The sequence below is a fragment of the Pogonomyrmex barbatus genome, unplaced genomic scaffold, assembly GCF_055798465.1.
Source record: "Pogonomyrmex barbatus isolate J1 unplaced genomic scaffold, ASM5579846v1 scaffold12, whole genome shotgun sequence".
In the NCBI taxonomy this organism is placed as follows: Eukaryota; Metazoa; Arthropoda; class Insecta; order Hymenoptera; family Formicidae; genus Pogonomyrmex; species Pogonomyrmex barbatus.
The window spans coordinates 3,757,505-3,772,951 of record NW_028297108.1 but is presented as its reverse complement, the minus strand read 5'-3'; the positions used below and the strand labels follow the sequence as shown (position 1 = coordinate 3,772,951).

The 15,447-nt window shown below is 36.5% G+C and overlaps 1 protein-coding gene across 3 annotated transcripts in view; it reads left to right on the top strand.

Annotated features, from left to right (window-relative positions):
- Window positions 1–15,447, top strand: part of LOC105424653 (cell adhesion molecule 2-like) — a 134,018-nt gene that overhangs the window by 31,005 nt on the left and 87,566 nt on the right. For all 3 annotated transcript variants that reach the window (XR_967545.3, XM_011634994.3, XM_011634993.3), the window contains exon 3: window positions 3,391–3,466. Coding sequence is in view for 2 of the 3 variants with exons in the window: in XM_011634994.3 (XP_011633296.1) it covers window positions 3,391–3,466 (76 nt within the window). In the remaining variant the exon portion in view is untranslated. The remainder of the gene's footprint in view (window positions 1–3,390; window positions 3,467–15,447) is intronic.

Here is a 15,447-nt window from a genome sequence, read left to right as displayed (position 1 = left end):
GTTCTCTCGGCCGGCATCACGAGCAAAGGTGACTCGTCGAGAGGGAGAAGTCACTTATCTCACTTGAAGCCGATCGTCGAGACCGGAATACGTACCGGAAGGATGTTATTGTTAGAGAGGCGATGGACGTTCTGAAATGAGAGCCAGGAAACGATCGGCAAGACGCAATATTAATGAATGCGTCGTCGCGTTTCTCGCAATCGAACTACGAATTAATCGGAGATTCACAAATTTTACGCTTGCCCGATGCGTCGACAATCGAGTCACTTTTCCTCTCAAACTGCGGATAATAGAGTAACGTTACATCGTTAACGCAAAACGCGTTCGTTATTCCCCGTTTGTTCGGTCGATCTGTCGCAATTGCGTCGACCTGTTAGATTTTAACGACTCCAATGACAATCACGTGGATGAATAATCCTACGCGCACACTTTGCTTCGCACAAATCGCCACTCAACGCTCGATGTCTTTACAAAGCATCAAATAAAGAAACATGTTTAGAAAAAATTATATAGCAAATAATTGTAAATAAATTTAAAAGGAAAATTAACTCAAGTTAATTTTATGTTAACTCAAGTTAATTAATTAATTTAAGTATATTTACACGAAATTTGAATTACGATAAGAAATTTACGGATAATTTAACTGTAGAATGATAAAAGAGATGAATTCCCAATGTTTTAGCTTCAGAAAATACGATGGAACAAAGGAGGGGAACATCGATTTTCGCTGTAATGCCCTAAAAACCACACACAATGTGTTACACTGGCGTGTTGTGGGCAGTGTTCTCTCTTATCTAATCCTCTTAGGGTGATCTCGAAACTCGGATTCGCCTTGGACCTACGTCACCCCTTAGCTTGCTTCTGACAGGGCATAACAATTTCCACCAGATGAACATTACCAGTTTACCAGTTTACTTTGTCAGGTATATGCAGAATCGAGAAGCAGACCAAAGTCCTTCTTCATCTCTTCTCCCTTCTCCAATTACGAAAGCTTGTGAGGTTCCCGCAGAAAGTTTCGGTTTGCTCGACGTTTCTCATGCGCGCGTCGCTGGTTAAACTGTTTAGACATGTCCTACGAACGGGCGAAAACTTCGAAGTGACGTTCGAATTTTGATACTTACCATGTCAAGTAAAGACATCGGAAGCTCCGAAGGATCGACAGGTCAATGAAAGGATAGAAAGGAAAATATTACGGCGGGACGCGAGACGAGAAATGAAATTTACTTCGCCGTAACGTAAAATTAAAAAATATAAATATTTGATAATAATTGGTATGTTTATAAAATTGATAATAATTAAAAAAGTATATTGATCTTTGACGTTTTTATTTTTATCTTCGAGAGTGCATGATACTTAGATTTTTTTAAAAATTTTAAAGTTCAATATTTTGCAGTTTAATTTTAAAATTTAAATTTAATTATTAGTTTATAATTTAATATGCACATTTTCTGCCTTTGATTTGGCAAAGTAATCTCAAAGTAGCTTGTTGCCGCTAAGCTGCATTTCCATCGAAATTTACACGCATCAACTTTTTATCGTTAACTTAAGTATGGAATAAACTCGTTCATCTCTTTCACTGCTGCCATGCACGGAATATAGTCTCCACTTTATTCCACGGCGAATTAATATGTATACGAGATCTTCGTCTTACGAACTATCTACGGGTTACATTTACGAGTGCACGAGCGCAGAACGAGACAAGACCGGCGTCTGGAATGTTCTAGCCTCCACATTTAATCTGGTACTGAAAATTTCACCTCATCTCTGCCTAGGAATTCTGGCTCTTAACCTTTTTGCTCTCTACGTCCATTTCTGTCCTTCTGACAGCGGCGACGACGACAACGTCGACGACGACACCGACAACGACAACGGCAATGACGACAAAGTTAGATACCGACCTCTACTAGTTGTTACATGCAGATAGTTTGCTACGATAAAAAAAATATAAGAGACTATCTATGTAGTCTCTATCTATCTATATGTTGCTCGGCAATTTCTCCTTAGTTTTATCTGCCGAGAATAAAAACGCGTCAGATTGAAATTATTAAAATTTTTAAAGAGTAATGAACTTAGTTTGACAACTTAGTTTGACGTGAAAATATTGATTTTGCTTGTATAAAAATATTCAAGTCATAATTTTAGATATGAGTTAACAATAAACTGAGTTATGTAAAATACGAAAAAAAATATTCATATATTTATATAAATATAACGTTTAAAAATAATTTTTTTTGGAATAAAGTAAATATAAATAAATATTTATCTTTTATGAAACAATTTCTTGGAACAATACATATACTACTTGATATCATATAAAAATATTTCTCTTTTCCAGTTATATAAATTTTTATTACCAGTTCATACATTCAATAAAAATCATTGGTTTTTGGCTCAGGAAGCCTATCAAGAGAGAGAGAGAGAGAAAAAACATATGAACGGAGATATATATGGGGGATAAAATCATGAAGAACTTCCTAACAGAGTCTATCTTCCATTATTTGAGCATCTAGCACGATCTACTTCCAATTCTTTGGATCATCCAATCGCGGCACAATTTTCCAAGCTTTGCCGACCCTCGTCACTATTGAAAGCTCAAGCCGAAGGTCGGCGCGATATTTCTCTGCAAAAAGATCCGCGGTAGGTCGAGTAACCATAGTATCGTTTTTTTTTAATACGTCTATTGTGCGCTTGGCACTGGGTCAAGAGATTTACCGATTTAGGCGTGAAAGAAAGTCTCGCATTTGAAAACGTTCTCTATTCAAGTCGTGCTACATATCGGTAGCGAGTAGTATTGAAGTACTACTTGTTGGTGAGTTTCTGATCAAACTTGATCTAACAACCAAACTTTTGCAACAGTTCTTTCATCCATTCTCTCAGAACCTTAGGAACTTAGAGCCATAAATTAATTTAAAAGATTCCTTTATAAAAAAAAAAAGATGCGTTATAATTAATTATAAGTTTGAAAGAAAGTTTGAAAGAAAATAGTTCAAGATATTTTGATTTAGATAAATCTTTACATTTGAGTTTGATTATCAAAATTAATAACGAAATTTTATAATACAATAAAATTGCAGAAAATAATAGAACAATAAAAGGATTTTGTAATTATTTTGTAAATTTTGTAAATAAATAAAATTTTGCGCATTACCCAGAAAAAAGGAGTTGCCCGTTAAAAAACTTATATGTAAAGATATTCATAATCATTTCTGCTGACAAAAAAAAACATCTTTTTCGTTCTTTTATTCCGCAATATAATCGAACACTCGTGGAATCGTTGTCTCGCATTTCCGGCGACATCGCATCGATAGCACCCCCAGGCGACGACGTATATACTCGCAATTGACATTTATGCGATCTCACGCGAGTTCCCTCTCTCTTTTTCTGTTTCAGTCGCTGCTCTGAGGCTACTCCACATAAATGTCCCGGCGTACACCCTCAGGGGTAGGAGCGCGCTTCTGGAATGCAGGTGAGAATATTGCCATAAGCTACACGAACGTCAACTGCTTTCTGTGTGCACAAAATAATCGTAGTGTCGACAGTTGTGTGTAACTCTGTCAGATTATTGTGCGGTTTTATCTTATAAATCAAGACTTTGTTCTATAATAATTACTATTTTGAAAAGGAAATGGCCTCGATATCCGGGAATTGTTTTTTTTTTTCTTTTCCTAATATCGACAGACATATTGGCAGATGTTCGTATTCATAAAACTTTTGTCGTATGCAAATTCCATGATTAATTAATGTGTGACCAAATTTTGTAATAGAACGTAAGTCGACTTGATGAGTATATTTAAGAATTTGATTTATAATCGATAGCGTTTAAAATAGAAATCTTACTTGTCTTCTCACCATCTCTTCTCTCTGAATTCAACCTTCTTGCTTCCAAAAATATCCGATGTCTTTCACTATATGTCGAATGCATGTCGCATAAATGTCTTGAAACTCTATTCTTCTAAAGGAAAGATGTACTAAACATTCTATATTAAAATACTGTAATTCGTGCATTAAGATACTATTTTCGTGCTTTATGCCATTTAGAATCTCTTTAATTTAATAATTCTAAACTGTATCCTTAACTAATCTTACAATCTCATGTTATATTCGAATTGACAAATTAACAACTTTAGAACTTTAAATTTATTTAATTTCTCATATATATATATATATATATATATATATATATATATATATGATAATAATTTAGTTCATATTTGACATAATTACTATTAATTAGTTTAAAGAAATTTTTGTGTGCATTGTATTAAGCAAAAACGCATTTGTCTTAAATTTATAATCTTTTATGTATTTAAAAAAAAAGTTTATATCTTTAAGATAATCTTAAATAATTGATTCCTTATAGTTTTCGTTCGACTTTTTTACGAAGTATTAAATGAAAATATTATAGAGAATTTTATCATGAAAAATTTTGTTTGCCTTTGTTCATAAAGCATGATGGAGTTAAACAGGTGCGCATCGCCACTATGCGTTCTGCAATTTATCGATCGATATATACTTTTATTTTATATATGCAAGAGAGATAATACATACCTCATTGAAACAAGACGCTACTTTACCCTCATTATATAATTTCTGCATTCCTCTTCTCAGCATACCTATTACTTTCCTTTCGTTCCGGCACATCCTCCCTCATTATTTCTCTCCAATTACAACATCCGATTTTACGACGTACCTAACAAAATCTCGTTTGGTAAATTCCGCTAAAAATCTTTAATATTTTTCTTCAAACGTTATATTTAAGATTGCTAAAAGCGAACTGAGAAAAAATTCTTTTTGATGTATGAATGTAAGAGATTTCTGTTAAAATGAAAAAAAAGAAAGAAACAAAGGAAACCAACGTTGTATTCAATATATCAACTAATATATAGAATAGAAAAACATTTTTTAATATAAAAAGATTTTTTTTGTTTGGTATATTAAATTTTATATTAAATAATTTTTATATTAACTATTTATATTCATTATTTTCAACATTAAAATCGATAAAGGATAACGTTAACAACAAAGCAAAAAATAAATATTGCATAAGGCATTAAGGACCTCCTTTCAGTTGATCGGCAATTTACGCCCGTCATGATTACGTTAGTCCTGCATTCCATAATTGAATTGATTTATTCCATTAATCAAGTTATGCCTACGTAAAGAGGACTTCGAGGGGTTAATTTGATCAGTTTTCGAATGACCGGCTTGTAGTACGATCCCTTGCAATAGCACGTTTCTGCCGCGGTATAACAACGATAAATGATCGGTTCGGTGGCGCAGGACTCGCTAAATAATTCGTCGGGGTATATGGACCGCACAATAAAACCGAAATATCGCGGCATAATCACTAATGTATACCAACCCGGGTTCCAAGCCAACGGGCGTGAATTCTCTATATGTATGCACAGCACGCAGGGAACGCGGTGCGCGGCGAAATCGCCGTTCGTTCGTTACAACGCAAATGGTGGATTGTAATGAAGGACTAGACCTCCCAGCGGACTTCCCAGTAGATTTTACACGTGCGCCGAAAGCGAAAAACTATACCATCGTTGTTGCATCGACAGTGCGCGGATACGGGGCGCGTGCAAATTCCATTTCCATTTGGAATTATTAAGACCGCGAGCGGTAGTGGTAATGTAGAGAGGAAGATACGTAGCGAGAAGATCGAACGAAAAATAGAAGAGAAGAACCGGCGGGATAAACCCAGCGGGAAATGCATCCGCAGAGGAGACAATACAGAAGACGGGGCCGTTTCTCGCATTTATCCCGCGAAGGTAAATCGTGTAAGCGGAACTCATAAAGGCATCGGTAAGAAGCGAGGCAATAAAGTACGTATCGAGTTTGCGGTTAACGTTAAAGGAAAACGATAAATAAAATTACAAATAAAACTGGGCTGTGGAAGAGGGAGGGGGCGGACGGACGGACGGGCATGGAGATGGGAGGGTGGTTGGTTGCGAGATGCAAGTCGGATCGAACAACGAAGAAATCTCGATACTTTTCGAGTCTCTTCGTAGTTTATTTATTTACTCACCAGCGCGGAGAGATAGGTCCGTGCGGGAAAACTTCTCGCCTTTTCTCCTGCTACGTCTTTCTCCTTTCTCGTCCACGACTTTTCCTCTCCTGCCGGAAAAAGATGCCCCTCGACCCCTAACTCGACCGTGAGACTCGTAACTCTCGCGAGATTTCTCCGCGTAAGTTCTTCATGGACGTTCTGGACGACTGCCGCGCGATCGTTTTCTCTAATCTTCCGATCGGAATTCCATCGCCGACATTGATGGCTGCTGTTGCTGCTGCTGTCGCCGCTGTCGCTGCTACTGTGGCGACGGATCGAGCCGTCGAGAGAAAGAAAAAAAAAAAGGGAAGAACGAAGACGCGGAAAGCGAAAGAAACAGCGAGCCGTTAGTCAGCAAAACTCGTTTCACCTAAACGATCCGTCATCGAATATAGACGGAGGGAGGAAGAAAGGAAAGTACCAGGCAAAACCGAAGAAAGAAGAGAAAGAGAAAAGTGATCACCTAATGCAGAAATAGAACACCTTGAAAGTCCACCAAAGGCCATGGATTTTCCATCCCTTCGCGTGCGCCCGGAATATACGTGACAGATCGATCAGCCCTTCGCAGTATTTGCGACGCGAATGCGATAGTCCGAACGTGTGACTCATACGGATCGTGTAATTCGAAGGTTGATTCGTGGCCAATTCGCTTATTATCTTCAACGACAATGAATCGCAACAATAAATAAATTTGCGGAAGATCGGACAAATAACAAAATTTTTTAATTTTATTTTGAAGACGTTAATGTATATCTGTTTGTATATTAAACAACATGATTTTTGTCTTTTTTACCTCTTATTTTATTTTTTAATTTAATTATTATTCAATCCTCGTTTTTTATTATGTTTTTTAGTTATTCAAATTTTTACTTGATTAATATACCTGAATGCGTTAATTAAATTAATGACTTTCATAGTCGGCTCGGCAGAGTAATTAAATAGATAACAATAAAGGATTATTATAGGGTTATTACAAAATAATAGTGGACGATTATCGCCATTCATTCAATCGGGATCAAGATTTTCAACTGACTGCCTACTGTCGATTTACAAGCCTGCGATCCATCTGCTCCAATACATTCTCACCCTTTCTCGACTCTTGGGTCGGGACCACCCCGGTTACCCATGCCATTCGCTAGATGGATGGTAATTGCATACCCTAAGTTATCACGGAATCGAAGTTTCTTCCGGTAGGAAACGACAAGCTTCACGGAATCTCTATTAGGGAGGCTCGATCGAAGTGCCGCGTGGACGTGTACTACGTATATAGTGTTTGGTTTGTGTAAGAGTCGTGTAGTCACCATGTTTAGCTTACATACGAACGTTCACTCTCACATAACCGCAGAATCACCTCGAGCGGAGGATAATTAAAGCGTAATTATATACTTTGGCGAGCAGGGGAACGGAGGATGGGTGTAATGACGTTTAGTCGACACGTCGTAGATCTAAACGTCGTAATTGATGCGGTACTTAATGATCATTACCAGGAATATGATCAGTGCGAGATGTTACTTGGGCTTGTCTCTTGATCTTGAAATATATTATAAAAATATTTCTTGCATTTAATATAACAGAAGAGAGTATAGAGAGTATAGTGATAAAATATTACTTTCTATGTTTTGTCTAAATGCTATGTCTAAAAAATCTAAAAAAAAATTTATCATAGTATTATTCATATTACGCTAAAATAGCCATTTTTTTTTAATAATAACAATAAATAAAAGCACATATATTTATATTGCATTGCGTACTGCTTTAATTTGTAGTAAAAATTATTTTCGTTTATTTTACATACAACTATTTTTGTTTATTTTACATACAATTATAAAAATATGAACATGAAAAAATAAAATTTACAGTTTTTATCTATTATTTAAAATAAATGGGAAAAAATTAAACTACTATTTTAATGAAAATTTTTAATATTACGATTATAAAAGAATTGGTATAGAGTAGCAATTTTGAACAAATTTTTTTCAGATTAATTTTATAAAGTACAAAATTAAAAATTGTCATTTTTTTTAATAGAAAGAATATTGACTGCAAAATATCCATATTTCTCGCGTACTGCACGAAGTTTATTCAAAAAAACGACAGGTCTTTATTCTGACAAACTGACACAAAAGATATTGTTATTCAAAAATGTCTCTTGTTCAAAACTAGCTCTCTTCTCTCTTCCATTTTACGTCGAGAGAAATTATCTCGACGTACATATCCATAATAACGAGATTTCAACAAATTATATTCATAGACTCGATTCTATGCAAGATACGATTACCGTCGCTTTTGACCTTAAATCTAATGCCAAGATATACATCGTTGAAGCAGCTCCATAAATTCGGCGTCTCGAGGTCTGCCGTGCGTCGCAAGGAGCGAAACGCATGAAGAGCGATGAGCTTGCCCGAAACTCGGCAAACCGTCCGGTAACACGTCGATTCGATGACCGAGCCGTGAGTTATTGGATTTCAAAGTTCGGAAGTAAAATTCGTCACATCGACCGCCGGCGAATCGGCGACGGCAGTGTACGCGCGGCACGTACCGTCGAATTGACTATTGCACTTTGAAACTCAATAACTTACGAACGAGAACCGACGCGACGCTGCGATATTGAATTCAAACTTTTCTGTTATTCTTATATGACGGACGATTTATCCCGCTAGAAAACATTTTCTCTTAGACATTTCCGCGACACTAAGATCCGATTCGAGACGTTTTTTCGTTCTTCCGCCTAAGCAATCCCCCTTCGCCGCGCCACTCGCCGCTTTGATCCCTACATTGAATAATATTGTTTATTATATTCTCAGAAATTTATTTATCATTATGTATTTATGGATAACGCGTTAATTTATGGATAACGGCGACAATATTCCAAAAAGCTCGGGAGAATTTATGTATTAAAGCGTGACATGGATACTTGTTTTGCGCAAATTCCATAAAATATGGTATGCAATGTCATTGCACGTATGTCGCATGAAGCACTTTACGTTAATCTGCACCATGCATATGCCGCGCACGACCCTCACCTCCTCCCTCATTCTCTCCCTTTCTCTCTTTGTATAATATATCTCTATTTTTCGACAAGAAAAACTTTGAAATAAATATATCATCCTTTGAGATAAAACGAATACAAAACATTCCATTAGAATCGTTTACATAGTTGTTAATAATTCTTGCAACATATTAGAGAGATTGTCTGCATATTTGGGCGATTTTTATTCTAATTAACAGATTTTAATCGCGCGCAAAACATTTGTACGCTGACCGGATCGGCTACGAGACTTTTACAACTTTATTCGCCGTCAAACGGGGATCGTATTTGCCAGAGGAAACAATATGCTCCCCACGTAACGTCGTAAACGAGACTGTGAAAGCGCGCGAAACGCCTACAAATTGGAACACACGCTTTTTCCATCGTGTCTCGAGAAATCGGTGGAGAAAGTGAAGCGGAGCATCGTTTCTCCCGGCGCCCTTCGATCGGCGACCCTCTCACACTTTTACCCTCATCTCCTGACCTTCCCCCCCCCTCCCTCTCCTTCTCATCCCCGTCGCGGATGCTCTTAGGAGTACCTACGTGGCCCGACGTCGCATCGACTATCGCATAAACCGGGATACTTCAGCTTTTCAGCTTGCTCGTCATTTCGCTTCATTTTATAAAATAGCGCGCCCCTCACGCGTTATTGTCCTTGTTTCCGTAGTTTCTTGCAGTTCGATGTTTTAAACGAACTCGGCGGAGTAGGAGCGGCAACAACGACGCCCGCATCGCGAGCATTAATTGGATCCTACTCGACTCAGACAGCTGTCAAGGAACTCGTAATTGAATTTCTGAAACATTAATCCGACTGGCACGCCGATCCAGCGGCAGCGAATGAAATCTTGAGACAGCAATAAGAGGGAAAGTAGGAGAAGGAGAGAGAAGAAAACAGGTGGAAGTAATCGCACTCGGTTTTCCCTTCCTCCTTCTCACTTCCTTCACACTGGATCTCGCCATGTTCCGTTCGAAATTTACAGTAATCGGAAGTATATCATGCTTCTTCGTAGAGACGAAGAACTGTTAATTATGAATCCAGGAATAATTGAGCCATAAAATGATTAGTGAATAAAAAGTAAGTACCACAATGTTCAGGAATAATATTTTGACTATCAACCTTATTTTACACGAACGTTGAATTATTTTTACACGAGTTTAAATTTTTTATTTTGCAATTTTAAAAAACTATTACAATAAAAATTAAGGAAACCAATTTTTCAGGTGTCTAGGCTTTTACAAATTCTTTTATTTTTTACCGAAATTGTGATGTCTGTGTTATTAAAAGATTTAATAATTGCATACATTAAAAGAATTAAAATGTTAAGAAAATCAATATCTTTCTTGAACGTAGCATATTTTTCCTGAAATTTCTTTCGCGACATTTTATACATTTTAACGGTTTTTCAAAAAAATGAAAGAAAAATATTGGATTTTGACATTATTTTCCAAACTTATTTTTTTGTGTTTTTTCTCTTATATCTGTAAAGATCGGAGTTTAAAATTCTGTATTTGATCGCGTATTAAGACGATTATGTACAGTACAGCAACGTGATAAGTTAGAAAGGAAGAAACGCAAAAAGAAAATTCTACAAGTACCTCCTTTGTCCTGCTATTTTCACATTTTGACTCGGCTTATCCTTTTACCACCTTTCATGATACTTTAATCCTCTATCTAAGTGCGGATTATAACAATACGCTATTGTATTATTTTTTCAAATTACTTGAGTAACCGCTGTTATGTACGGAAAAATAAAATTTTATTTAAAACAAAATCACACCATGCGTTTTATGATTTTTGAATTTTTTTAAATTGTATTTGATAAAGAAAAAAATATATTTTGTTATAAAACATATTTTAGATTATAAATAATTTGTCTTCTTTGATTAGGAATTTTTCATTTTTCATAATTATATTATTTAATTCATATTCGAAAGTATCCTCTTTCATCCCAAGTATTTCTGCTAAAGTTTTCTCTTTCTGAAGTAATTCACATTGATTTGATATGTTTAATTTAACTGAGGAGTTTCGTGCCTTTACTGTGAAGATACACAAGTATCTCGAGGAAGCGCGACCATATGCTTTACTTGGAAAATTATTTTGTCAGAGGCAGAAACTTCTGGCAAGAAGATTCGTTGCGATATTGACGTTTCACTTCTCCAAATTGCAAAGATATAACGAAGCTTCCAGATTTCCGTACCAGATTCGCCAACTTGCATCTAATGTTGCGTATTTAATTAGGACTTTTGAATCGCGATACACTGCGTGCAGATACTTCGGAGGAGCCCTTGTGGAAACTCTTAACGTTTACGTAACTTGGTCTCGCAAAAGATATTTGGTGGAGCAATTTAATGTTCGTGACGATCGATACCGCGATTTAATTTACCTAACAGCAATTATCTATTATCTATTATCCAATGACTTTTGGGAGATATTCAAGATTAAAACGTTTTTTTCTGTTTATATAAAAATGAATATATTTCTGTTGCTTTAAACGAAATAAGGTATCTAAAATGCATACAGTATATTGAGTTAAAACATTTGTATAAGGAAAATTTCTCTTCTCAGAATTACTAAAATATTTACCGAATTTTTCATCTTCAAATCATTAAATATGCCACACAGATATTTATATTTTTCAGACTATCTTATTTATTAATTTAACTAACTAGTTCAAGAAATCAATACTAATAATATTTTTTGATGAAAGGAAAAAAATAGTAGTTACTTACTTTCTAATTATTGTAGTTACTTTCCAATTACATCATATTTTCATGTGATAATAATAGATGTGTTAATCAGATCTAATATAAATAAACATGTAAATAAACATAGTACGATCATCGAAATATTTGTAATATATACACTACAAATTAGTTCTCTTTTGCTGACACAAACTTCTCTGGTCAGTTCATTCGACGTTTATATCGTCCGTCTCTGCGGCAGCAGTTTCTCGCGCGTGCAATTCACCTCTCTGGAAACGAAAATTATTCGTGACACGTCTACGACTAGATCGTCAACCCCTTCGTTGTCAGTTTTCTAGAAATTTTGCAGATAATTAAATTAGCCGGGAAATCTCGAGTGAAAATAACAGGTAAGTATAACTACTTTCCGAGCTATTCAAGAGTTATTCTCATCTCCGATTATTTATGCAAGTTCGCATCGATCGTGCGTCGAGACGCAGGTAATTAAATAATAACAAAATGACTGTTGACATATAAACACAATTAAATGCGTGCAAATCAAATAGAATAGTTATCATGCAGGTATCTGTAAACCCCGCATCCCGCGCATGATAGCGCGGTGTATACGTGTTTTAAAACGGGAAACAACGCTCGCAGACGTACATATTAATAAACCTCCATTATACTAATCGTGTATCCATTAACGATAATATGTAGAAAATCACACGACCAAAATTATTGAGTTTCGTCACGTTTGTATGTCGCTCTATTGTACTGACGCGTGTAAGTTGTCGCGAGATCGACGGTCTCATTTTAATTAATAAACCTGTTTATTTAACACGACAAAGCTTTGAAGCTATATATGACGCTAATTTGTCATTAATTGAATTATTGGACGTATTGCATGTTTGAACGTGGCTAATCAAAGAACAGCGAAGAGTATCTTCTAGTATCCTTTAACTTCCCTGCTTTTTTTTTTAAAGCTGTATTGCGTTAAAATCCGATAGACGATATTACGAAGTAAATTTAGAATGTTCAATCGCGTTTCAGTATTTTCGCACCTGCTTGATAGACTAACGCGCGGTTGAAATTTATACGACTGGTATATCCCAAACGAAGATTCATCGCTATACGTTGGCTTCAACATTACACGCACTCCTTCCTCCGTATAATTTCACCACAGAGAATTTCCTATTACAAGTTCCACAGTTCTCCATTTTCGCGCTGTCTAATCGTTGAATTTCGCCTCGATTGCCCCGCGAATCTCATTCATCATTGCGACATTTTCCTCGATCTTACTAGCCCGAGCGATCTCGGCGCGACTTAATTTCGCGTTTATCAAATTGCAAATTGATTTCGAATCTTGCTGTACGTCACGAACGTAACTGCTACACGTATGAATGTACGTTTCATAACTTTTTAAACGAGAAGATATTTATACATACATTATCTGTATAAAATGTTATTTTATGCACGTGAAAAAACGGTGAATTTATAATAAACAAATTTGTTGAATAAATTCATCGAATTTAAATAACAGAGATAGTCATATCTAACTGAAATGAATATATTATAACAGCATGATTACATTTTCATGAATTTAACAATAAATATAAAAAGTGAGATAAAAATGAAATTTAGATCATCAATTCTTCGTCATCAAATGATCATGAATTATTCACTTGGACCAATAAGTGGATCTTTTGTATTAAAATATTAATAGAAGGAGATATTAATAGAAGGATAAATTTGGAAAAGCGTAGTAAATTGAAAAAGTAAAACAAATGGCAGTAAATGACAATTCACCAAAAATACAAATAGATTAAATTTGTTGAAGAGGAGCGTTAAGATCGATAAGCGTGCAAACGATTGAAAGAATATACAAAGGCGCGAAGAAAGGAAGGAAGACGAAAACTAAATGAGAGAAGAAGAATGAGAGAAGAAGAAGAAGAAGAAGAAGAAGGAGAGAGAGAGAGAGAGAGAGATATGCGTGAGAGCGGGGGGAAAGAGGGTTGATAGAGAGGAAGAGCAAAGAATTCCCGCAGGACACGACCCGACAAATGAGCCGGAGAATGCAAATCAATCCCACGACGCGGCGCTCGAAATTGTGCACCTACGCTCGAATGCGGCAATCCCTTTTCCAGGGCTTTGCCTGCACGTGCTTGTGAAGCGGCGTTACCGCCACCGACACCGACACACAGCCCACGAATGCCCCCCCAGGGTACGTCACTGCAACGGTGCAACGGCGCAATGAGACCGACATTGCAGCGGAGCATTATCGCGTCCGACGTGTCCGACGCGACCCGAAGAACCACCTCCTCCTGCACGATCCTCTTCGGGGAATAACGTTTCCCCGGCACTACCCCGTAACACGACTTCGCTCGCGAATCCTCCGCGCGAACCACGTGGCTCTCTCTCTCTCTCTCTCTCTCTCTCTCTCTCTCTCTCTCTCTCTCTCTCTCTCTCTCTCTCTCTCTCTGCTGATATACAGCATTTCTGAAACGATGCGGTATATGCCAAACGGTCGGTGGCAATCGTTACACGGCTCTTTACGGCCCTTTACGCCGATATCTTAATACATGCCGTATCTTGTTGCGCTAATTTTTGCTGCTTTTTTGCAATTGTGTCTTCTGAGCGCCGGGAAGTCACAAAAATGGGACGACTCTCCTCCGAATGCCGGGCGATATTTTTAATCAGCGCTTAAAAGCTTAACAGCAAAGACCATCTTGTTTCCCAAGTCCCGTTTCCCAAGTCTCTTAAATCTCACAGCTCTGAACGAAATTTTGACATTTAAACTTAGCGTTTCTTCCTTTATCTATTCTCGTGCCGGATTTCATCAGATTTCGTGAAACTTATCTTTGCAATTATCATAGCAAATAAAGCTTATTTCAAAATTGGCTGGAAGAGAACTACTTTAAGACTTGTGAACAATACGAATTAGGCAATTGACCTGAAAAAACATATTTCTGAAAATAAGATAAATATCGATTATATTTATTTATTCTTTGCTTTTTTCATGCCAACTTCATTCTTAAATATATTATTATGTATTACAATTATGTTAAAATTCAATTTGTCAAATTGTTAACATATATGATGTATTTTTGCAAAGAGATTTCTAAAGAATTGATCTCATAATGCCATTATTATATTTCACATGCTTTCTCATCTTTTAGTAAGATAAAATCTTTAACTACGAGCTGCTTTGATATCTTTCTAACATATTCATTTTTAATCCTCATTTCAACCAATTGAAATCCAGAAAAAATCAGATGTATCGGGAATTTATTTCAGGGAATTCATTTCGCTTAATTGCCTCATTAAAAACTTATGTCACATACATATGAACAAGTCAATAGGATATCTTGTAAACTTTGTAATGATGTTCGTTTGATGAATATAGACGGATCGGATGTGAGTCTGGAGAGAGAGAGAGAGCACATGCGGTTACTTTTGCAAACGCGTCACTCGTAAGAACATGGCGATGACGGGATCGAAGACGCGATTCCCTTTGTCCTAACCGACGAACTAACCGCTCAAAAGGTTTATCGGAGCATGACCGAGAAACTCTATTGAAATGCAATTTAACGAGATGGAACAGTAGGGAGGACTATCTAGAAGGGCGATTATAGCGAAAACGACAAATGCGCGGTCGTGGAACAAGGTATCTCTTCCGACCGGATCA